Source organism: Somniosus microcephalus, chromosome 6, assembly GCF_052327205.1.
Source record: "Somniosus microcephalus isolate GS21.2 chromosome 6, FLI_Smic_1.0, whole genome shotgun sequence".
NCBI lineage: Eukaryota > Metazoa > Chordata > Chondrichthyes > Squaliformes > Somniosidae > Somniosus > Somniosus microcephalus.
The window spans coordinates 61,854,527-61,879,908 of NC_140992.1; the positions used below are offsets into that span (position 1 = coordinate 61,854,527).

The following is a 25,382-nucleotide window of genomic DNA, read 5'->3' on the forward strand; positions in this document are numbered from 1 at the left end:
TTGGGGCGCAATTATCAGCTGGGCGCAAAGATTAGCGCCTGGCGCTAATTATCGCCTCCGACTGCAAATTTGGCTTTTATTGCCCCTGGAGGTGATTGGAGGGCTAAATCAGGCACTTCACACCTATCTTAAGGCGCAAAGGCCGAGGAACGAGGCGCTACCTCAGGGTGCTGGCGAAGCTCATGTGATGTCAGTCAGCAATGTAACACAGACACACTGGCGTCGGCCAGTTCTTAAAGGGGAGGGTCGATCTTGCTCTCCATCCACACCCTGCTCATTGCAGCCTTGAATCTTGGCCTGGAGAGACCTGTACATCAAATCTGCTGGAAAGAACAATGGAGAGACCCAGGGAAAGAGCTCAGAGTGCAGCCCCCATAGTCTCTTCTAAATCGATGCAAGGAAGATCAAATCAGAAAGAACCTGCAAAGTGCTGCTCAGTACCCAAAACTCCTCAACACAGCTTTGAATATCTCCTGCAGTCACACTCTCTCACTCAAAAGTTTCGCCGACAAAAAAGGCAGGAAGCGGTCACCTTTAAATAGCACTCCCCTAGTCCCTTCCCGATTGCAAAATGCTTCCCTCAACCTGTTGTTGCTAGCGGCAGGCAGCAAGACAGGGGGCGCCACTTAGTATCCGGTCCGGGGCGCTACCAGGGCGTTGCACTCTCGACTGACATCACCACCTGCCGGCGCAGGAGATCGTGGCGGTCGTGTTTAGCGCTGCCGCAAAATGTCTAGTTAATTTCATGAGTGGCGCAAACATCGCCGCGCACGGGCGCTAATTGCTTTACGCCCCATTAGCGCCCTCTTAAGGCACTAACGGGAGGAGCAAACCAACTGAATTTTTCCCCCCTTAAGTTCACCTTCCCCCAGAGTGACAATTCCCCCTACCCAGTACTGCTAAATACCAGCCAGCTACGTCCATCGGTGCATCTTGCATATCATCTTCCGCCCATTCTCAGCTTTCAAAGTAGTCAGGGACATGGCATAAAAACTCCGATTGTTATAAAACTGTGGATCCTCTGACTCATAGTGAACATAGGAGATTTATTAGTAATACGATAAAGTAAAACCAACTCTCTTTTTCTGTTTCCAAAATTACTGCAAGTTTTGCTATTAAACTATAAATAATTATATAAGATCAAACTCTTACATAAAAATAGAATGCATGATTTTAAAATTGGGACTGAATTACATCTGTGTGCTCGATTATCCCCCATTCTTTAATCCGCTTTACTTGAAGCTGGCAATTGGTCATGACTCCCTGCGGGTAATTTTGACTTTGGGAAATAGTGTAAAATGGCCGATACAGGATTAGCCACCCATTATACATCTCTCCCAATTTTCATTTCCATGTATTTCCTTAAGACTATCCGAGCTCCGGCCACATTTTCCGGAACTAGAGCTGCCGAACCAGTGGTCCTTAAAGGACAAACTTTTGTCCTTAGTTGAGAATACAAGAAAGTCAAACTGCTGCTTAGACAATTTCCCAGAAAATATATTTGAATCGAACAATGGAAAGCATCCCTGGCCACTTTTACTTCCCAAACTCAAATTTCATCTGAGGGCCAAAATCAGCATTTGAGGGCAAGAAAAAAGCTGATCCTTGCTCATCTCTATAAGTACTGTAGCTGGATGGACCAGTTGGATACTTCTTCCAGGCAAGTATTTTCTGGCCAAGGGAACCCAATATAGTAGATCTCCAAAAAGCTGATGTTGGATCGAACCAAATGGAAATCTCTCCCCTTACAAAGAAGAAACCTTATACTGTACAGCTCTTTTTAGAGGAAGTGCTTTACATTGAAAGTATTTCCCTTCCCTCAGGGTATTCACTTATAGATTTTCTTTAAAGTCAGATATGCTGGAAGCCAGGAGTGCTGATGTAAGACTTGAAGGTCTAATAAATTAACGGAGGCTGAAAACTAGCCTTTATTCACAACAGCAAAATTACACTGACACCTACTTAAAGGTCAACTCCAATTCTAAAGATATTACGCTGACAAATAACAATCTTGAATATAATTTAGAGGACAAGGCTTTGTGTGGTATTCATCTGATGTCAGATTTTGCATAACTAAAATAAATGGACAGCTGCTTTGGTGTCAGTGTCACCTGACCTTTGACACACAAGTCAGCCTGTCTTATTGTGCTGCTTAAAATGAAAGGGTATATATATCTGAAAGGGTATATATATCTGAAGAAATATTGCTAAAATTAAAACATAAAAGCAAGCTTTAGTAATTGATATGCAAACTAACAGAGTAAAACAAATATAAAGCAGCTGTGTTCTCTTCTAAGGACAGTGATAGTGTTTCAATGCTCTACAAAATAATATAATTACCAATTACAAGTTTTCAGAAACTGCTATTTGACCTAAAATGTTATTTAGAAAGTTTTGAATGCAGGAGCATTGTATCAATGGGCTGGAATTTGCTGAAAAAATAATGGTGTGTGAACGACGCACGCCGTTATTAGCACACAAATCGCCCAACAACTTCTGGCGAGGAAGAGATATCGTGTGAATTGTGTATCCCCACAAAACGGCATCTCACCCATAACCTCCTCGTGATTTTCCGTTCTGTCTCTTTTATTCTCTCTCTCTTAATCCAATCATTCTCCCCTCTTTATTTCTCTTTCTGTACCTGATTTGACATTGAATTCACCCACTCTAATTCATCCTTTTCAGTCCATCCTCCATTTATTTCTCAAACCTTAACTCCCATTGGTTAAGGAAATAATACCCTGTTTGTCCCATTGTTTACCAAGGTCCCAGATGCCCTGTTGCCCTCCCTGCGCCGTTATCAGCTCGCACTTCTAGCAAATAACAGGGCAAAAAAATGTTTGCGCTGAAGCGTGCAGGAAAAAGTCTGACTAACTGGGTACACCATGAGATACCCTCCTCCAGCAAATTCCAGCCCATAGAGTTTTACAGCACATCATCCACTTAATCCATTCTCCTGCCCTTTTTCTATACCCTTTTAATTTTTTTCTTTTTCCAGGTATTTATCCATTTTCTTTTTTAAAAGTTATTTGCGATTCTGCTTCCATCCCTGTTTCTGCTAGGATATTCCATATCCTAGCAACTCTTTGTGTAAAAGAAAACAATTCTCCTAACCTCGCTTTTCATTCTTTTGGTCATGATCTTAAACCTATGGGGGTAGAAATTAGTCCACGCCACTTTTAGGCATGGTTGTGGTTGTTGGAGACCAATCATCTTAGCCACAGGATATCGCTGCAGGAGTTCCTCAAGGCAGCGCCCTAGGCCCAACTATCTTTAGCTGCTTCATCAATCACCTTCCCTCCATCATAAGTGGGACTATTCATTGATGATTGCAGTGTTCAGCTCCATTCACAATTCCTCAGATAATGAAGCAGTCCATGTCTACATACCTGACTGATAAGTGGCAAGTAACATTTGCGACACACAAGTACCAGACAATGACCATTTCCAACAATTGAGAGCCTTATCACCTCCCCATGACATTCAATGGCATTACCATCGCAGCATACCCCACGGTCAATATCCTGGGGGTCACCATTGACCAGAAACTCAACTAGATCAGCCATATAAATGATGTGGCTACTAGAGTAGGTCAGAGGCTGGGTATTCTGTGGTAAGTAGCTCACCTCGTGACTCTCCAAAGCTTCTCCACCAGCTGTAAGGCACATTAGGAGTGTGTTGGAATATTCTCCACTTGTCTGGATGAGTGCAACAAGACTCAAGATGCTCGACACCACCAGGACAAAGCAGCCTGCTTGATTGGCACCCCATCCACCATTTTTTTTAAAGGTAGAATTTCTATTTTATAATTCTACCTCCAACAAAAGTGCAATTCTTTAAAAAAAAATTAACACTCCTGCTATTCAAACAAGATTGCCATTATGCATGAGTGGTCTGCATCTTGTTGCTCCTTCCCACCTGCTGTCTCACCCCATTTCCTAGATAGCAGAGTTACAGATATATCACGCCTGTCACTCCAGCTATTAATCCAAACCAGTTATTCAAATAAAAATATATTTTACATCATAGTCTTAGAAAAAGTCAGTTGAAGGTACATTATTTAAAAATATGTAAAAAGATCCCCTATTCCCAGATAAAAGATGCAGAAAACACCATGGGGGCTAAATTTGGTTAATTTGCGCCTCCCCGCTAACGGGGTGCAAATCAACTAGCACCCGGGCGCGGCGCCGCTAACTCCTCCCATGAAATTCAGCAGGAGGTTAGTGGTGGCACTAACCATTAGTGCCGTGTGGTGCTGCACCCCCGGCGATGACATCATCACCGTGCACAGCGCCCCGCTCGCGCCCCAGCTGTAATATGGGTGGCGCCCCCCGACTTACTGCCGGACGCTATGTCCGACGGGGTCAGGGGGCCTACCTGCGGCCGGGGCGGCGCTAGTTATAGGGGAGGTGGCGAGCGGCCATTTTGGTTGCTGGCCGCCTGCCAGCACCTGCCCCCGTTGCTGTCCCCGGGCCCCGTGAAGCCCCCCCCGTGGGGTGCTGGTTGTCTCCATGAGCCCGGCACTCCTCTTGAGTGCCGGGCTTGTTTGCCAGCATTCCCAATCCCTGGTGGCCCAGCTGGGCACCCGGACATGCTGCGATATTGGCTCGCAGTGCCCCAAGAGGGACGCGGGGAGCTTCCAGTAGCACCTCTCCTCCCTCTCGGGGCGCTACCTGGGAAAATTCGCTGCGGCGGCGCCAACTTTTTCGGGGCACTACCCAATTTTTATCCCCATTATAATCATGAGTAAACAGGTGGGATAAAAGTTAATGCCAATAATAATCTAAGTGTTTGCATGGCACTGCTTTCATCTGCTGAACTCATTCTAAGAATGTGGCTGTTAATCATGCATTAAAACCTCTTGTCTTGACTAATCAGAATTTGTGATTATCATTATCTATGTGGCAATCATTAGTAACACACTTCTAAGTCACTGTTTAATTTTGTAGGTACTCAGTGCATTTTACGCTGTATGCAGATACATTTAATAGACATAGAAATTCTAGTAAACTTTATATGAAAATGTGTAACAGAGATATGCAATCTTTTTCCGGTAGCATTTTGACATAATATATGTCAACTCTTAAGGAACTTTGGTGAAAATTTGCTATTTTTTCCATTCTTTTCATTTTCTTATCTGTAACTGTTCACTGAGCAGAGACAGGTACTGTGTCAGCTTCACCATGACAACAATTACAGTTCCACCAAGAAACATACAAGAAGGCCAGAGCAATGAATGGAACAAAGCATTAGACACATCAAACCTTGTCAAGAGAACACTCTTTTGCCTTCCTTCTGGGTCATAGTAACAAGGAAAAGAGATAGACTGGAATTGTGTGATGTTTTCTGTAATGGATGCTATTAGCATTTCAGTTTCTGAATGATTCTTTTTACACTTTGCAGCACAGAAACACTGAAAAAGAAAAAGAAAGATAATTAATTTTTATCCTGTGAGTTTAGAACACTCAACATGATGGTTCAGAGCAGCTAAGTTAAAATAGTTTAGAACATCATTCCCCACTAAAGAATTCAGTGTTGTCCTACGTTCCAAAATGGGCGTGAAGTCGGCAGAACAGCCGCGCCGCCATCCCAAAGCTGGCGTTGGGAGGCCCGAACCATTTTCAGCTTTGGGCCTCAGTTGAATGTAGTTGGCAAGCTATGGGCGCCAAACGAGCGCTCCGCTGCAGCTTGCCAGTTGTGATGGGGCAGCAAATTAGCTGGCTCCTATGCTGAGCCAGCTGGCAGTTCAAGCCTGGGGGAGAGGGGCGGAATCCAATCCCAGAGGGGGAGCGAGGGCAGGCCGGCTGGGGGCTGCAGTATTTTGTGGAGCCAGGCTCCTGGTCCCACAAAAAAGAAAAGAAAAAAGTTTAGGGCTCTTTTGTGGAGTGGCCACCACAGGTTAGGCTTCTTACTGTCTAATACATGCTCTGCCCATTTGTACTTCAAAATTACAATTGTTGTCCTGTAATGGCATAGGACCCAGATTAGATATTTGAACAGCATCCCGCCAGAAACATGTGAGCGTGCTGTTTGCCCATTTACAGGTCCACCTGAAAATTGCATCAGGTGGACCTTCAGCATCTATTCAGCGTCCAGGTGCTCTTCCCCAATTTTCAACTGCTGGCCACACAATTTTCAGGTGAGAAATGGGCGGTGTAAGAATTTATAAGATTTGACAATTGCATTTACAGTTCTTTGGACACCAAAAATAGCCTTTTTGTCAAGCATGCTTTGTTTGTATTCCTAGTACAATTCCTACCAAAACAATGTATTGTCTTTCATTTTTAAGATTTGAGTTCTCTATCCACCTATCTCTGGATAATATTCTTGAATGACTATGGCATCATAATGGTGTTACTGTTAAAAATAATCCAAGCTATTCCACAAATTACTCAAGTGCCTTAACTAGCGGAGCATAGCACTGAACCTATAATAACACCAAATTCAGGCTGGCAAAAAGGTCACCATTAGGTGGTGGAGTGAAGATACATTTTATGAAGATTATGAGGGAATACATCATAATCAGCAGGACTATATTGGATCTAAGAGCATACAGTACCCCTGGGGGTAATTTTCACTTTGGATGTGGGTGGAAAACTGGCAGTTGTAGATCAGCTGCCCATTATACACCCTGCCTGATTTTCTCCTGCTCCTCCTGGTCCAACAAGAATGAAAGTAAAACATTGGAGGGAATTTTAACCTAAAAAAAGGGTGGGTTAGGAGCGTGGGGGGTAGTTAAATTGATTAAAAAATCAGAATCCTGACCTGAACCAGCCTCCAACCCGCCCACGCCCCATGCCACCCCCTCCCCCCAACCCACCTTCCCCAATAAAATCCAGCCCATTTTGTCTGTTTTTGGATTGACTGCAGTGGTCCCATTAAGGACCACTGGTAAAGGCGCTCCACGCCAGGCACCAATGGACGGGTGCGCGCGGCACATGGCCAGCCCACTGCTTCACAAAAATTGTATTGGGGTCCTACAATAGGCATAGGTCTCCAAATTACACATATAAATAAGGCTTTAGGGAAAGGGGTGGACAGCAGACAAAAAATGGTCTCCTTATTTTCTGTTGGCAAAATGTATCCTAAGATTACCAATAGTGTGTTAAAAATAATTGTTGTATCCCTAATTCATTCTGTTATGTTTCAGGAACTTAAATTAACTAGAAAACATGCATGGATCCAAACATTAAGCTACATTTTTACTTTTTTTCCCATATACAATATTGGGGTGATTTTCTAACCTTGTGTTCCTGTGTCTTGCCCACTGGAAGTATATATATATATATATATTAGAAATTCAGGTGCATGCTGTGCATGTTTTTACAAGCATTAAAATTAATGGCAGGAAACTTTCTGATATGTGCTGGAAGCATGAAGTTGAAAAATTGCATATTTTTAATCATTTGTAAGCTATCTACACACATCACAACATGAGATATTGCCATGATTTGATCGTCACGTAATTTCCAGGCCCAGATCTCTTCCCTGCCCCCCATCTCCCGCCCCCAACTTTGTTAGTTTGTTAACCAGCAAGATAATGAGATCCTGTAGTATTGTTTCCTACCTCAGAATTGAAGCGTGCAGTTTCTTCTGTGTGGTGTAGCAGAACCCTCATCCCTGAAGAGGATAGATTAACATATACCTGTATGCAAGGATACCGTGATGGTGTCCTACAATCTGACACACAGTTGTATGTGCAGTTCTTGCAGTTTGTAATTCTTGCTTCAAGGACAGTGCATTTTGACTCCTCTGTCCAAACACTGAGTAACACAAAGGAAACTGGATATCAGAGTACTGACTTTGTTTCTTTAGTTAATTGATTGTAAGCAAAATACAGATTTAAGAGCTGCATTATTGTTCCAATAATACTTTATGTAAATAAATCTAAACCCATTCCATCACTTTCACAATATGAATTTCAGTTTTGTAACTGACATCTAACACCATTAATTCCTAAGACTCTATCAAGGCAAACTGTAAAAGTGTGAAAATAAACATTGACTAGATAGATTCTTAGATTTATTAGTTCATAAGCAACTAAATATTCATAGTTGGAATTTTCAATGTTTTTTAGAACTAAATGTCATTACATATTTTGTAAATGCCAATAATTAGACACTGAACTCGAAGACCCAAATTTGAAACCCAGTTTTAACTGAAGTTCACACCTAAGTTTCCTGAGAAGGTTTGTGCCACCAGTTTCCTGGATCAGAAATCAGTCTGGCAGGAGTGTGGGAGCAACCAGCAAGCCCTTCAATTTTGTCACCTTGTGGGTGAACCAGGGGCCTCCATTAATAGAACATCTAGAGATATCTGTGGGCCAGATTGCTCTTGTTCTTTTTAGCCTAGAATTGAGCTTAACATGGGATTTAAGATATAATTTTGCAAATATAATCCTCACTTTATGATACTTCAGAAATGTGTCATGTTGTACAGAGGATTTTTTGAAGTATTTTATGCCTAGACTATGCATAGTAACAAAGTGTACTGTGTGTTTGATCTTCACTTTAGCATTTGTAATGGAAAACATTTTATATATTTGGAGGAAATAAAAACTATTTTTGACCCAATCCAACTTTATGATTTAGTTATCTAATAATTAAAAAATATATAATAATTTTGCTAATTGGTTCAGAGATTGGAGAACTATGTTTAGTAGTTCTAACATTATAAATTAATATATAGATCTATCAAAAAACAAATCGCTATTTCTCTAGTACCTCTCCTTGTGGGATTGGACCATTTTTATTCCCAAAAAGAAGGCAATCAATATCGAACACACCAGCATTCCCAGACCCAGAAATATGGCCCTGTCCTCTCCTGCTTTCAGGGCAGTGGCTGTTTTCCGTTTGTCCAGAACGTCATACGCTCTTATTTTTTTATAAAAGCTTCTGAAATGCAAACAAATGTATTAGTACTGCTTATCTATTCCTTGAGTAAAACCTTGGGGCCAGTGAAGGTTTCTGTACACTCATGTTATTACCTGTTGAGTCACAGGTATAAGATGGCAGATCAAGAGTATTGGCTCACAATTGAAAAAGCAGGTTTAAAATTAACAAATTAGTGAAACATAGGAGATCAAATATGCAGTGACCCCCAAAATCCACAGGTCATCAATCCCGACGCAAGTGCCAGGATTTACCAGCTGGTGACCTCACCAAAGCATGCAGGGTCAAGTGGAGGTCACCTAATTTAAATAATTCAGGTGGGTTCTCGTGCCAGTAAGGCACATCGCAGACTCCTGTCAGAGGGAGAAGACTGCAAAATGCAGTGGTGGGTGCCAGGTCCGGTGGGAGGGAGGGGTGCTGCCCACGCCCCCGGATTGTTGTCCGAAATGTGCCAAATAGCCTTCTTTATAAAGGGGCCACAAAATAAGGGCAAAACTCTTTGTGGGGTCCAGGCCAGATGGACTCCCAGACGAGTCCCAATTTTGCAGAACGGCAGGCTGGAATGCCCGCTCTCACTCAATGCATCAGTCGATTGCTCTTTTACCAGGCTGGGAATGAGGAAAATGACAGTCCTCTCCCTAGCTGTGCCTCCTCATATGCCATGGTCCTTGTATGTGATAGGTGGAGACTCCACCCCAAACACTCCCCATGGAAACTGCTGGGGAGGGCTGGTACCTGGTGAAACCAGGTCCTGTTCTAATGCGTGGCACTTACACTGCTCTCCTGCGGACTGAAAGGGGCACAGATATTTGGCCCTACTGTCCTTCCCCATATTTCTGCAGGATCTTTGAGTAATGTTTTATGGCTGGAATGCTAATGTAAGTTGAAGATGTGATGTTGAGCATTATCTGATAGGTTGTATGTCTGCAAATATTTACAACTCTGCCAATATAAACAGATACAAATGGAAAATTGATGGTAAATCAGAAAATAATATTTTCAGCTTAATATTAAAGAATATTTTTCAACCATCATCTTCAGATTATATCAGTACATACATGCCTTTGGTTTGACTCCATCCACCTTTCTAGTTGCTAACTCAGGCTTAGCCCATTGGTGTGAAACCCTGCTGTATTGCCTGGCCCCAAGTTGAGCTTCCTTCCCTACATCTGTTTGCTACCACAGTCTTCCTCCTCATCTCTGTAACATCAGCTATTTCTGCTTCTATCTCTCCCCTTCTGCTGCCAAAACCCTCATCCATTCACAAGATAATTAGATGAGGAAGGCCATTTGGCTCATCCAAATTCATCCATACAGAGAAATGTTAACACTTCCCATTTGTAGCATCAGTTTTTCTTAAATGATTCCAGGGTTTTTTTTCCTCTACTACTCTGTCTGGCATTGGTCACTCTTTGTATGAAGAATTTCCTGATATCAGTCCAAAAATGACCTTTTACTAGTTTGAACCTGCGACCCCTTGTTCTACTCCCATGGTCCAATTTAAAGTAATATTCTGGGTTAACTTTTTCTATAACTTTAACAATCTAATATCTATATCTATAAAAGACCTCTTCTGTCTGTCTGTCTGTCTGTCCGTTCTCTATACATTCAAAAGTTATAGAGCGTACCTACACGCGTGTTACATCAGAAGAAAGCTTACGATTCCGGACCGGTCATAGGCATACTTACTTTTCCGTCAGACAAAAATCGTGCCCACGGTATCCAAAAAACGTTCAAAATTCCGCTCATTATCCGCTCATTAGCATTGAGTGACTATGATGTCGAAGAGCTGCTATGATGTCAGAGCAGTTTTTGTGCTGTCATAATGAAATCAATGCTTTCACTGTGCCCAGCCTATTCAGCTGGGGTGACTTGGGCCGGGCGTCTTCCTCTCTCTCTCCGTCTCTTTATCTCTCTCTCTGTCTCCCAGTCTCTCTCTCTCTCTCTCTCTCTCCCCCAGTTTCTCTCTCCCCCAGTTTCTCTCTCTCTCCCCATCTCTCTCTCCCCCTCAGTCTCTCTCTCTCTCTCTCTATCTCCCAGTCTCTCTCTCTCCCCCAGTCTCCCAGTCTCTCTCTCTCCTCCAGACTCTCCCTCCTCCAGTCTCTCTCTCCCAGTCTCTCTCCCTCCGTCTCTCTCTCTCCTCCAGTCTCTCCCTCCTCCAGTCTCTCTCTCTCCCCCCAATCTCTCTCTCGCTCCCCGTCTCTATCTCTCTCTCTCTGTCTCCCAGTCTCTCTATCTCTCTCTCTCCCCAGTCTCTCTCTCCCTTCCCCCGTCTCTCTCTCTCCCCCAGTCTCTCTCTCTCTCTCCCCCCGTGTCTCTCCCCAGTCTCTCTCCTCTCTCTCCCCGTCTCTCTCTCTCCCCCCAGTCTCTCTCCTCTCTCTCCCCCCAGTCTCTCTACTCTCTCTCTCTCTCTCCCGTCTCTCTCTCTCTCCCCCAGTCTCTTTCTCTCCCCCTGAGTCGCTCTCTCTCTCCCCCCTCAGGTCTCTCTCTCTCTATCTCCCCAGTCTCTCTCTCTCTCTCTCTCCCCATCTCTCTCTCTCTCCCCGCCTCTCTCTCTCCCCGTCTCTCTCTCTCCCCCGTCAGTCGCTCTCTCTCTCCCCGCAGTTTCTCTCTCTCTCTACCCCCCAGTCTCTCTCTCTCCCCCCGTCTCTCTCTCTCTCCTCCAGTCTCTCTCTCCCCCAGTCTCTCTCTCCCCTCAGTCTCTCTCTCTCTCCCCGTCTCTCTCTCCCGCCAGTCTCTCTCTCTCTCTCTCTCTCTCTCTCTCCCCATCTCTCTCTCTCTCTCCCCTCAATGTCTCTCTCTCCCCCCCAGTCTCTCTCTCGCTCGCTCTCGCTCTCTCTCTCTCTCTCCCCAGTCTCTCTCTCTCCCCAGTCTCTCTCTCCCTTCCCCATCTCTCTCTCTCCCCCAGTCTCTCTCTCTCGCCCTGTCTCTCTCCCCCAGTCTCTCTCCATCTCCCCAGTCTCTCTCTCTCTCCCCCTCAGTCTCTCTCTCTCTCCCCATTCTTTCTCTCTCTCCCCAGTCGCTCTCTCTCTCCCCCTCAGTCAAATTTCAAATTCAAATTTCAAATTCAAATTCAAATTCAAATGCTTTATTGGCATGAAAATTTACAGAGAACCATATTGCCAAAGCTTACATAGCAAAAAGGTACATTTTCAAACATTTTGTAGGTGTCAGTCTCTCTCTCTCTCTATCTCCCCAGTCTCTCTCTCTCTCTCCCCCTCAGTCTCTCTCTCTCTCTCTCTCTATCTCCCCATTCTTTCTCTCTCTCCCCAGTCGCTCTCTCTCTCCCCCTCAGTCTCTCTTTCTCTCTCTCTCTATCTCCCCATTCTTTCTCTCTCTCCCCAGTTGCTCTCTCTCTCCCCCTCAGTCTCTCTCTCTCTCTCCCCCTCAGTCTCTCTCTCTCTCTCTCTCTCTATCTCCCCATTCTTTCTCTCTCTCCCCAGTCGCTCTCTCTCCCCCTCAGTCTCTCTCTCTATCTCCCCAGTCTCTCTCTCTCTCTCTCTCTCCCAGTCTCTCCCTCTCTCTCCCCCAGTCTCTCCCTCTCTCTCTCTCTCTCCCCATCTCTCTCTCTCTCTCTCTCTCTCCCCCAGTCTCTCTCTCCCCTCTCTCCCCCCAGTCTCTCCACTCTCTCTCCCCTGTCTCTCTCCCCCAGTCTCTCTCTCTCCCCCTCAGTCGCTCTCTCTCTCCCCCCTCAGTCTCTCTCTCTATCTCCCCGTCTCTCTCTCTCTCTCTCCCTCTCTCTCTATCTCCCCATTCTTTCTCTCTCTCCCCAGTCGCTCTCTCTCCCCCTCAGTCTCTCTCTCTATCTCCCCAGTCTCTCTCTCTCTCTCTCTCCCAGTCTCTCCCTCTCTCTCCCCCAGTCTCTCCCTCTCTCTCTCTCTCTCCCCATCTCTCTCTCTCTCCCCCAGTCTCTCTCTCCCCTCTCTCCCCCCAGTCTCTCCACTCTCTCTCCCCTGTCTCTCTCCCCCAGTCTCTCTCTCTCCCCCTCAGTCGCTCTCTCTCTCCCCCCTCAGTCTCTCTCTCTCTATCTCCCCGTCTCTCTCTCTCTCTCTCCCTCTCTCCCCCAGTCTCTCTACTCTTTCTCTCTCCCCGTCTCTCTCTCTCCCCCCAGTCTCTATCTCTCCTTACCTCTCTGTCTCTGTCTGTCTCTCTCTCTCCTTCCCTCTCTCTCTCTCTCTCTCTCTCTCTCCTTCCCTCTCTCTCTGTCTCACTCTCTCCTTCCCTCTCTCTCTGTCTCTCTCTCCTTCCCTCTCTCTGTCTCTCTCTCCTTCCCTCTCTCTGTCTCTCTCTCTCCTTTCCTCTCTCTCTCCCCTTCCCTCTCTCTCTCTGTCTCTCTCTCCTTCCCTCTCCAAACGGGGCGATACCGAATTTCTAACCCTCTCCCTCTCTCTCCCCCCAATCTCTCTCTCTCCCCGTCTCTTTATCTCTCTCTCTGTCTCCCAGTCTCTCTCTCTCGGTCTCCCAGTCTCTCTATCTCTTCCCCCAGTCTCTCTCTCTCTCTCCCTCCCATCTCTCTCCTCTCTCTCCCCGTCTCTCTCTCTCCCCAGTCTCTCTCCTCTCTCTCTCCCCCCAGTCTCTCTACTCTCTCTCTCCCCCCTCAGTCTCTCTCTCTATCTCCCCAGTCTCTCTCTCTCTCTCTATCTCCCCGTCTCTCTCTCTCCCCCTCTCCCCCCAGTCTCTCTACTCTTTCTCTCTCCCCGTCTCTCTCTCTCCTTCCCTCTCTGTCTGTCTCTCTCTCCTTCCCTCTCTCTCTCTCTCCTTCCCTCTCTCTCTCTGTCTCTCTCTCCTTCCCTCTCTCTGTCTCTCTCTCTCCTTCCCTCTCTCTGTCTCTCTCTCTCTCCTTCCCTCTCTCTCTCCTTCCCTCTCTCTCTCTCTCGTCTCCCCCCAGGCTCTCTCTCTCTTGCATCATGGGGGGCGTTTCATTCCATGTGTGGGCATGCCTAATCCTGCAGCATCCCGAAATGTCGGCGCCATTTTTTTAATACCGACAGCGACAGCACCAGCACAACAAACCCCCAACAGTGCGGCTCCGGCAAAGTATCCCGCTCCCGGCCCACCAGAGCGGGAGGTGAGTTGGGGTCACTCGGGCCGGGCCTCACAACCGCTCGGCCTGAGACACAGAGCGGGGGAACAGCAGCGGCCGGCCGTAAACCGCGCGGCCCTGTAAACTGCCGTTTTACAAAAAAGCCTTGGCAACGCCGGGCTTCCCCCCCTTCCCTCCCCCGCCCTCTTCCCCTCCCCTTCCTCCCCCTTCCTCCCCTTCCCCTTCCCCCCCGTCGCTCTCTCTCTTCCCCCCAGTCTCTCGCTCTCTCTCTTCCCCCCAGTCTCTCGCTCTCTCTCTTCCCCCCAGTCTCTCGCTCTCTCTCTTCCCCCCAGTCTCTCGCTCTCTCTCTCTCTTCCAACAACAACATGCCCTCAAAAAAGCCTCGGCACCGCCGGGCACCCCCAGCTAGTATTTATATAATAAGACCACCTCTCAGGCACCCCCTTTACAAGCTGAAAAGACCAAATTGTTTATCCAGTCTTTCCCCATATGTCAGATCCCTGACACTGGGAATCAACCTCATCGAACTTCTCTTGCACTGCCTCCAGTACTTGAATGTCTCCCTTGTTTCTTGGTGACCAGAACCGGACACAGTAGTCAAGGTGAGGTCTGACCAGAGCACTATACACTTTCATCATTACCTCCTCTGATCTAGATACTGCTGTTTTGGCGATGTAGTTCAACATCCTGTTAGCATTGCTGGCTGCTGCTGTGTACTAGTTGGACGTGCTTAGCACCGAGTCTACCTAAGACCCCATGGTCTCTTTCAGTTTTATCCTTAGCTATTTCATCACAATTCATGGAGTATGTGTGTCATCCATTCTTCCTTTCTGTGTGCAGCACTTTAGATTTGTCTACATTAAATTTCATTTACCATGTATATATTTTATCCTGGGTTTATTCAGGCAGAAAAGGTTAACCAGAGCTATTTTAGTTAATTATTTTGGGGAGGGTGAGATCCAGTCTAATCAGGAATCAGTTGGATCATTCACCAGCACTAAAACTTTCTGCTATGTGCAAAATTTATACTTGGTCACACTATTAACTGCAGGACAGAATAGGGTACATAAAAACCTCTGAAATATAATATTATGTTTCCAATATCACTTTTTCATTCTGCTACAAATAATCAGAGAACTAAACCAGCAACTCCTGCATATAATACTGAGTGTTAAAAGTGTGAAACATTGTGGTCACAACCTCTTCTGCTCCCTTTGAAATTTACTCCTTTGGCACATGGTGCGTCACACTGCAGTTCTGTTTTTTTATTATTAAAAGCAATATTTTGCTAAATGGAGCATATCAAGCCATTGCTTTGCTTCCATAGTCTTCATGTCTTTTAGTTACTTTGGAAACGTTGCTGACATATTAATAGCCTCGATGGGCGTTCTGGCTTGTGTGCCTGGCAACACTTTTAGATGCTATTAATTTATTTCTTAAGTGATGCGATTTCTGCCATATGTCTGCAGTGGATGCCATTTTCATTTGTTTATTGTATATGGAAAGTGGAAAAAAAGTCAATTGCAGAGGTCAAGTGAGTAACCTTTCGCAGTTATGTTAGAAATTGGCAATGATTCCAGCAGATTCTGATTGTGTGCATTATTTTCTGCTAATTGAAGGTTTTGCCAGGGAAAATATCTGTTCTGTTGTGGTGGCTGATTCAGCAGAGAAAGCCAAGCACATTTTTTCCCCTTTAAAACCAGTTAAAACGAATTCAAAAGTGCCCAGTGCCTGCATCATGAAGGATAAACCCCCCCCCCCCCGCCCCACCGCCACTCTGTTTTCCTTTGTAGATTCATGTCCCTCAATGGACAAAAGTGTACGGCTGGGCATTTTTTTTCTCAGGATAAAGGCTGAACTAAGACCAATTGTTTTCTGCCTTTTCCAAAACTGGGGTTAAATTTCCTCAGCTCTTCTCCCACTCTGTCACAGAAACCCCGTTTCCAGCAGACTTCCACCGAGGTTGCCGCAGCAGTGCGCGAGAGACCCAAGGAAATTCACCCACACCGCATCTGAAAGAAAAGATGAGAAATACGTCACAAATGCCAGCAGCCTCAATGGCAGTCAGCAAGCCCCTGTGATAAGCTCAGCTGCACATCATCAAGGGCAACTCTCGCAGAAGAGGGGAACAAGAGAATTTGCAAAACCAGGAGTGATATCTTTTCATGTTACTACCGATTGGAAAATTAGTGTTAGTACTGGTGTGCTTGGTACAACATGATAATGCTAGAAATTCCTGTCTGCTTATGACTCTGGTGGAAACTGTACTGTGCGGGAGATCCTGACAACTTTCCTCCATTGTTGTTCTCACCTACAATTTGCCAATTACATAAATATTTAATTGCTGAGTTCCATCTCACACAACATGGGAGCTCGCACATAACTGTCAGGAATTTTGTTTTCCTCCTACAGCTTTTTATAGAATTAAAGCATCAATCTGTGAGTTTGGCTCATTGGTAACACTTCTGTCTCTGAATCAGAAGTTTGTGGTTCAAACTGTAATATGGTCTTGAGCACATTACCTAGGTGGACACTTCTGTGTAGGACTGCAGTGCTGCAGTGTCAGAGGTGCCATCTTTCAGATCAGGGGTGAAAAATTCAAAAGACCCCAAAAACGGGTGTGGGGATTTCACCACTTAAAGCTAGCCTGCACTATTTAAAGCCAGCCTGCACCTTTTAAAGGGGAGGTGCATTCTGGCTACAGCAGGTGATTCAACTGGCTGGGAAACAGAGGACAGAATTTTCCCAGCCCTGGGGAGGCGGGTATGGAGGTGAGACTGCCGGGAAAATGGCAGAAACTGGGAGCGGGTACCGACCCCGCTCCCAATCCGCCTCCGTGCCATCTTCCCGGGAGGCGGGTCCCCGACTCGCGCAGGGACCCGTCCACTTGAGGCGGGAAGGGGATTATAGCCAATGAACTGCCTGTTTTACCCCGCAAGTGTGGGCTTCCCGATGGCTGCGAACCTCATCAGGGTCAGCGGGAGGGATCGAAAAGTCCGCTGTAGAGCTGCCTGATGGGTACAGGTGTGGAGAGGTAAGTATGAGAGGTGAGTGTAAAGTGTTGGAAAAAGTTTCCTTACCTTTGCTTCTTCCTGCAGGCTTCAACCCTTGGGGATCCGGAGGTGCCTCATCTGAACGGCAAAGATGACAGAATGGCTGCTGCATTCTCAAATGCAGCAGCCATCTGCTTTCTGCTGAGGAGAGAGGTTTTGGTGAGCTTTCTGTGTAAGGGCTTATCTTAGAACAGAGATTGTCAGTGTTTGACAGCTTCTCAAAGCTGTCAAATGCTGACAATTCATCTGTCAAAAAATGTTCGACAGATGAAACATCATACGCTGACGTCCTCTGTCACCAGCTTTCCCTTAATTGGCTGGTAAGCCCACAGGGCGGGCTTAACAAGGTCAATCAAGGGAAAATAGTGTGGGTTGGCCAGACATCATGGGGGCGGGACTGAAACCCGAAAATCAGCAGTCCTGCCTCCAACGCACCCCCATTGACAAAATCCAGCCCAGAGTCTGAGCAGGAACAACACTGAGTAATGGGCAACATAGCAGAGAGCGTGCTCCAATGTTCTCTGATGTAGCACTGGAGTCCTTGGTGCAGAAGGTGGACAGGAGGACAGGGGTCCTGTTTCCACAGGGTGCCAGGAGGACTTCCAGACAAAGTCGGAGAAGGCAATGGGAGCAGATAGCCATCATGGTCAATGCCAGCAGTGTAGCCCTGAGGATCTGCATGCAGTGCCGCAAGAAGTATAATGACCTCACACAAGCGGTCAAGGTCAGTGAATTCATCTTCAAATGCCATATTCTTACACTGAACCACTAGCCTCCAACACTGCTCAATTTGTCACCTCCCCTTCACTCACCTACCAACAATCTCTATCAATCAGGACTCTTACCTCACATTCATAACTTCACCTCACCCTCACACACTTAGCACTGCTGCAAGCCTCACACCTACATCTCACAGCTTGAACACACTGCTAGCTATTCCACCATTACAGGCACATCACCCAAACACATTGTAACAGTGCACAGCAAACTGGAAGATGTTGCAAACATCGCCTGCTCCAACCTGGAAGGAGCTCGCCACATAAAAATTCATGGCCATGCTCACCTTGACAGCCAGTGGCAATGCCATCCTCACCCGGCTCTTAGGCTGCAGTTTTGCCTGCAACAGGTGGCAGAATTCAGTGAGCACCTCATTAGTGAAGTGGAAACTTTGCATATACTGGTCCTCGCTGAGGTTGAGGTTGCAGAATTGCTCCTTGAAGACCCTGGGTGGATATTGCCTCCCACTGAGAGCCCTCCTCCTCATCCTCCAACCTCTTCAAAGTAGCTTGTCCTCCTCTGTGTCACCTGTGCTCATTCTCCCTGTCATGCTGCAGGTCAAGGGGGACACAAACTACAGCACTCGTGTCTGGGAGCAACTGGTTTGAGCAGAAGCCTTAAAGTAACCTGCCACACCACTCCCTGGACACTTCAGCAACTTCAAATAAGATTACATTACAAACCACCAAACACTTCTACAAACTCACCAAGAGCCAGTAGGAATCAATCAGCAACTAACCTGAAAGCAATTGATGACCCCCTTTAAGAGAGGGCATTAGCTGTAGCGTTGTGGTCGAAAATGGCAGCGCTGGCATCAATCAGCGTTGCATGCTGATTGACATCACGATTTGTACATTCTGCATACTTCTGGCACACGCTCCCAGCACCCACACTAACGACCTACTCAAAAATGGTGTCCGGCGCGGCCCACACCAGAAGTATGTGTGCGCGCCGCGGACACCATTTTAGTCCTGAATTGGCAACCGTAGCGTCGAAAAACCAGGTGCTATGGCGCCAAATTTAATGGCACAGATGTTAAACCAAAGCTCCATCTGCTGTTTAAATAGGTGTTAAAAAAGCACTCATACAATCTTACAACTCTTTGAATGCTTATAATACATAGCAATACTGCAACAGGGGATAAATTCATGCTGGCAAGTCTTCTCACATTGACAACACATTGGCCTAGAAATTCAGTATAGCCAGTTTTGGGGCGGTAAAGTCGGGCGGGCGCTAAAGTTTGCGCCCGGCGCAAAGTCGAGGGCACTTCGCCGATATTCAGTAGCTTCGCCCTAAGAGGTTGCTGGAGCGCTAAAACTGGCGATGCACAACTATCTTTAGGCGCTAAGCCGGCGGTGCTGAGGGATAGCGCCGAGGCCGGCCGGGCGCAGCGCAGGTGCGGTCATTTCTTGATTGACAGCAGACACCGTGGCGCCGGCCAGCTCTTAAAGGGGGAAGGGTCGACTTGGTCTGCTGCAACGGCCTGCACACTGCAGCCTTCCAGCTAGGCCTGAACACTGCTGGTGAGCAGAAGGAGCCATGGCAACGGTACAGAAGGCCCGTGAGCGTGCCCTGCGCTTCTCAGCCCATGACTTGAAGGTGATGGTGACGGCCTTGGAGAAGAGACAGCACATCTTGTTCCCGGACACTGGCAGGAAGCCTCCCACCAGCGTCTATAGGAAAGCCTGGAGGGAGGTCGCCCGCAGGGTGTCGGCCACCGGCGATGCCCCCAGGGACAATGTCCAATGCCGGAAGAAGTTTAATGACCTGACCAGGATTGTCAGGGTGAGTACCCTTTCCAGTCTCCTCCTCATCCTTGCATGTACACCTGACATAATGGGCAAAGGGACCTGAAAGCCCTAATGGCCAGCCCTCAGCCAGCAGCTATGGGACAGTCATGAACATCAATTGCACATTCTGCACTTTACACCATGGGAGGCAGTGCACACCACATCAGGGCTACACACTGGCCAAGCTATTCCACCATGGGAGGCAGTGCACACCACATCAGGGCTACACACTGGCCAAGCTATTCCACCATGGGAGGCAGTGCACACCGCATCAGGGCTACACACTGGCCAAGCTATTCCACCATGGGAGGCAGTGCACACCACATCAGGGCTACACACCGTAATTACAGGCCGTCCTTTCTCTTGCAGGCAAAACTTGCAAACAACCGAAGGCACCAGGAGGAGACCGGGGGAGGCCGCCCCCAGATCCAGGAGCTCACTCCCCTGGAGGAGCGCGTGAGTCGCCTCATGGGAGCCCGGGTGATTGGGCCCGTCGCCTGTGGAGATGCCGACCCTCTTCTGGGCCACAATGGTAAGGACATCACCTTTTGGACCTCTCTCGTCGCACTTGCGCATCCAATCTACCTCCTTTGCCACTGTCCGACCAATGCGCTGCATGCCACCAGTCATGCCTCCCTCGCTGACGCCCTCTCCTCACTCTAAAGCTACTCTTGTGCCTTCCTGCTTTCAGCTGGTGACGAGGAGCTCCCTGAAGCTGCCGGTGACAGCCCCTCCGAAGAGGAGGAGGAGGAGGAGGAGGAGGATGAGGAAGAGGAAGGCGGACCATCAGGGCAGCACTCCGGTCCGGCTGCAGATGCCGAAGTAGTGGACACGTCTTCCCTGGAGGAGAGCCTGGAGGAAGTGTCGGAGGGGAGTGGAGCTGCTGGGACCAGTGGCGTCCAGCAACCCAGGAGGGCTGCGGTTGGTCCGCGGCCTTCCCCCCAGAGGGGGGAAGGATCGGAGGGGAGTGCAGTTGCTGGGCCCAGTCGCCGCCGGCAACGTGGCAAGGGTCGGCCAGCTCGGCCCCCTGCTCCCCAGCAGGGGTCCTGGGCGCGCGGAGCGGGGTCATGAGCCAGGTACACAAAGGATAGCCTTTGTCCCCGAGAAGCCATCCTCTTGGGGGAGGCTGTGCCTCGAACATGTCACGCACAGTTGTCTGCCGCAGGATAAAGGCATCGTGGCTGCTGCCTGGAAAGCGGGCATTGACAGCTAGGATGCGCTGCTTGTGGTCACACACCAGCTGCACATTGAGGGAATGGTAGCCCTTCCGGTTGTGGTAATCCTCGGCATGCTCCACAGGTGCCCGCAAAGCCACATGCGTACAGTCAATGGCGCCCTGCACCAAGGGGAAGGCCGCGAATCTTGCAAATCCCAGTGCACGCTGATGCTGCCTCTCCAGGGCCATGGGGAAGGAGATGAATTGGCGTCTCCTTCTGAAAAGGGCATCGGTCACCTGGTGGATGCAGCAATGCACGGCGAACTGAGATATGTTAGCAATGTCCCCAGCAGCGGATTGGAAGGAGCCGGTGGCATAGAAGTTCAAGGCCACCGTCACCTTCGCGTCCACCGACAGAGACGTCCTGCTCCTGAGCTTTGGACGCAGATCTCTGCGAAGCAGATGGCAGATCTCTGCAACCACCTCCTTTCGGAATCTCAGCCTTTTTACACATCGCGCGCCACTCATGTTGAGGTAGGAGCGCTGCTGGCGGTATGCCCTGACTGGGTAAGGCCTATGTTGCCGACGCCTGTTGCCCCCTCTGCGTCTAGCCAGGGCTGCCCCTCTCACCCCGCATCTGCGAGCCCTACGGACATGACGCTGAAACTCAGCGTTGGCACCCCATGCAGCCCCCATAATATGCTGCCAAACAGTCAAATATCCAAGAGGCCACTTGCAACGCTCTGGCCTGAAGCCAAAAATACCTGAGCTAGTGTTGGCCCAAACCAGAAAGCTCTCTTCCTTGGTCTCTCTCCAGAAAACCGTTGCACAAGAGTGTTTGCCGCAAAATGGCTGCCCTTTATAGTGCAGGGTAAGTGCCCTTTAATTTGCGCTCCCCGGGGCCCGCGTCAGCTCTGTTGCGTTCCACTAAACAAGCGTTCGGGCCGCCGGCCGCACAATGGGGCGGTCCCACTGAAGTTCTGGATCGGGGCGCGCAAAGGGCGTTGCACGAGGATATGACGTCATTTTCTGCGCGCGCAGGTGAGCGCGCGCTAAGACTTTGCGCCGGCGCTAAATGTCTACTTAATTTGGGGCGAGGCGCAGATTGCGCTGCGCCCGGACGCTACACGCATAGCGCCCGAAATTCACTTCTCTTAAGGCACTAACGGCTGGCGCAACCAACTGAATTTCTAGGCCAATCTCTTGTCACTCTGACATCTTAATGACAATTCAAACAACAAATTCTCTTAACACAACCTAGCTGCACTATGCATGTACATTTACCCATATACATAATGGTCTGCAGGTTGAGTATTTGGGGATCATTGTATGAGCTCTTGAACATGCCAACAAACCAAAACTGGAGGTGGGGCCTAGATTTCAAGCTATTGAGTTCCTTTGGAGAGGCTGCATTGGGTATCACAGTGAATCAGAGCATGGGAGGAATGGGAGAGGGTGAAACCAGAGGCTCCCTTAAGATCAGGGCAAGTGTCTTCCTGCTCTATATCTCTTTTCTTCTCTCATTCACTCACACACTCACTCACTCACTTGAATTTGGCTATCTAATAATTGCACCTCCAGTGGACAACCAAGTCAGGAAACTTCCACAAAATGACCAGTTAAGCGACAAGTTCCAGATCTCTTGGTTTTCTAGTGACCACTCAACCAGTTCCCATCAACAAAAAAACTTTTTCTGGCCAGAATTTCTAGCCTACAGTCTTTGGCCGCGATTTTATCGGCACTGAGAGGACGGGTTTGAAGGTTGGTCAAAGGTTAAAATTGTTTTGATTGACGGCGGATTCCGATCCCGCCGTCAACCCACCTCCAAACAATTTTCCCAAGTGTCGGGTCCCCGATTTGCGCATGGACCCGACACCTAGCGGCAGGAAGAAGATTAAAGCCAATTACCTGCCTGGTAACAGGTAGTTGACAGGCTATTTTTAAATTTTGCCGCTTCTGACTCGGGCTTCCCAATGTTCAAACACCATGCCAGGTAAGTGTGGCGTGTTGCAAGTCTGCTGTAATGTTTCTGGATTGATGACAGCTGCAGAAGTGGTGTGAAGGATCCAGTGGTGCACTGGTGAGTTTTAGAGGTAAGAAAATGTTGGGAAATTCATTTTTAATGCATTTACACATTTCTTTAGATAACAAGTTTTGAAATCCATGTTCAGTGCCACTTCATTGGGAGAACCTCTCTCACCAGTGACAGATCGCTTCTGTCACCTCACCTGCAGCTGCCATCTATTCCAGCCTATGGAGGGAGTCACTAGAGAGCCTGGGTACAAGAGTTCACCTTTGTACAGTGATTGTCAGTGTTTGCAGCACCTCAATGCTGTCAAACACTGAGAAATCAGTTGTCAAAAAAAGAATTGTGCATGGTCCCTTTAAGAAAACCAGCAGATGACGGGTCATCAGATGATGTCATCTGACCGGCTTCCTCTTAATTGGCCGGCAAACCCGCAGGGCGGGCTTAACAAGGTCAATCAACGTAAATCACGTCTGTGGACCGGATGCAGTTGGGGGTGGGACTGGAAGCCGGAAACTACCTGATTCGCACCCAACCAGCCTCCAATGAAAAAATTGCGGCCTTTGTCTTTCCAAATTAATCAAAGCAAACAGATCCAGATGCAAATTTAGAGTTTCTCACATTCCAGTCAGAACAGATGTAATCAATAAATCAAAAATTATCTTTTTTATGTTATATTTGATCAAATTAAACTGTTTAATTTATTTCTACCTTTTGGGACTTCATACTTTAATGAGAGCTCCTGACATAATGGTTCTAAATGGTGCTACCCTCCAGCTTTAAATGGTACTGACTGACATATCTTAGAACTGTAAACCTCCTGACCTGATTGAAGATAGAAAGATATCATTTGTGGAATCTGCTGGAAGTGAAAATTGATGTCACTAAACTGGCAAAACTTCACTATCACTACTGACATAAATATTTGGAAAGTTTGGACTTTGTTAAGTTCCCGCTCCCCCAAATGCCTGTTGTGGCACGCACAGATTTACCATTTGAATTACAGAAAGGAGGAAAGACAGTAATTAGATCTTACCTTCCTTGTTGCTCTCTGTGTTGTGGCCTGGACCACAAAAACATCGTAGGCACTGAATCGCCACTGGTACATCTCACAGAAGAGGAGGAAATCGTACTGCGTCGAAGGGACCTATTGAAGAGAAAAATCCCTGAAATCCATTACAACAGACTAGTTTAAAAACTCAAGTGTTTTGCCATCTCCCTGTAGCTTAGGGGCAATACTCATTGGCAATTTATCATAATTTTCTCCTTTAATAGGTTATGGTTTTCAAGTAATGTTGATTTGTTTTTGATTATTTGATGCAAAATGTTCGTTAGGAACCACCAGTTTGCTGCCATAAAACTGCAGTTTCATTCTGATTTAAAGCCCCATCCTGCACAGGTTCTCTGATTGGTCCTGACGGAGGAAGCCATAGCAACGTGTTGAGGTGCACAGGTGCTTCTATGCAACAAATGATTGCTGATGTGGAAAGTAAACTTGTGGTTTAAGCTCCCCTTGTTGATTTAAAGCTCTGGTTTACAACGGGGATCAGAGGCAAAACAGCTAAAGGGTTGGAGACAGGAATTCACTAGGATTCTTGAGAGTTTGTGGATTAAAATTAAAATTTGTGACAATATGAATGTAGCTCCGTAATAGTTCAGGAATCTCCTTCCTCACATTTTCCAACAAGGGACATGAACATGGCAACCTAATTAACAAATGACATCACGTGTGGCACCTTGCCTCTAACACCTCCTTTTTGATAGTAAGCAATGTCACTGGGATTGAATACACTTGCTGTTTGTAACAGGAGTAACAATCCAGTGAACTACAATATTAAGCAGTATATTTTGGAAAAATCTTTATACTGGGGCACTGCAATCAAATAGAAGAACGTAACATTCATGAAAATAGATACCTGAATTGTATAATTTTTCTGAATCACAATGATTAAGTTCACAGGTACATACCTATCCTATAAAAACACATTTTATTTATAGTTTAACAACTATAGTAAGGTAAAAGTCTTCTACAGTCCACATTTACGACACCTGCCAACATATCAGACTGAAGTCAAAGGTTTTCAGAGCTATTTACATAAATTGGATTGCCTCATATAAACTAACCTGAGACACTGGGATCGATTCTGGTGTGGAATGCAGATCGGGTGGACACTTGGTGGGGTGTCCACTCCGCCCGTCTTTGGTGGCAGGACCAATCGAAATTTGGTGGTCAGGCCCCATTAAATAGAACAGGCATGTTCCCATCACTAATCTTGCTGCTTACAGGCAGCTCGCTGTTTGGGAGGATAGGAAATTCAGAGCGGCAAACGCTGATCCTGGGTCTGCAGCAGCAGGTGAGGGCTGAAAACATCAGTGGTTAAACAGAGCAGCAGATATAACTGGCAGGGAAATTTTATGCGCAAACACAGCTGCGAGGAGATGAATTTCTGGAAGCTGTTAAGACTCAAAACTCTCAAGAAAGTGAGGGTAAAGAAAGTACTAGACCTGCTTCCAGCTTTCCCTGACTGCAGCTATGGATGACTTTAAATAGTATTGTAATAGCCTCCTCCCAACTTGCACTACCCATGGTTTGTGGACAGATTGAGGAAGTAGTAGTGGCAGCGCTGATTAACATGAAAATGGCA

At 47.1% G+C, this 25,382-nt stretch overlaps 1 protein-coding gene across 2 annotated transcripts; it reads right to left on the reverse strand.

The window, feature by feature from the left end:
* Positions 1-4,923: 4,923 nt before the first annotated feature.
* Positions 4,924-25,382, reverse strand: s100p (S100 calcium binding protein P). 2 transcript variants are annotated; one of them, XM_085990280.1, is made up of 5 exons: positions 24,862-25,382; positions 23,774-23,884; positions 8,724-8,894; positions 7,568-7,763; positions 4,924-5,413 (listed from the first exon to the last, which is right to left on the reverse strand). In XM_085990280.1, exons 2-5 carry the CDS (start codon positions 23,815-23,817, stop codon positions 5,126-5,128), a joined length of 699 nt encoding a protein of 232 aa, XP_085846406.1. In that variant the 5' UTR covers positions 23,818-23,884; positions 24,862-25,382; the 3' UTR covers positions 4,924-5,125. The 2 variants fall into 2 exon arrangements, with proteins under 2 accessions (XP_085846406.1, XP_085846407.1); XM_085990281.1 differs by lacking the exon at positions 24,862-25,382 and having other exon boundaries at positions 23,774-24,168.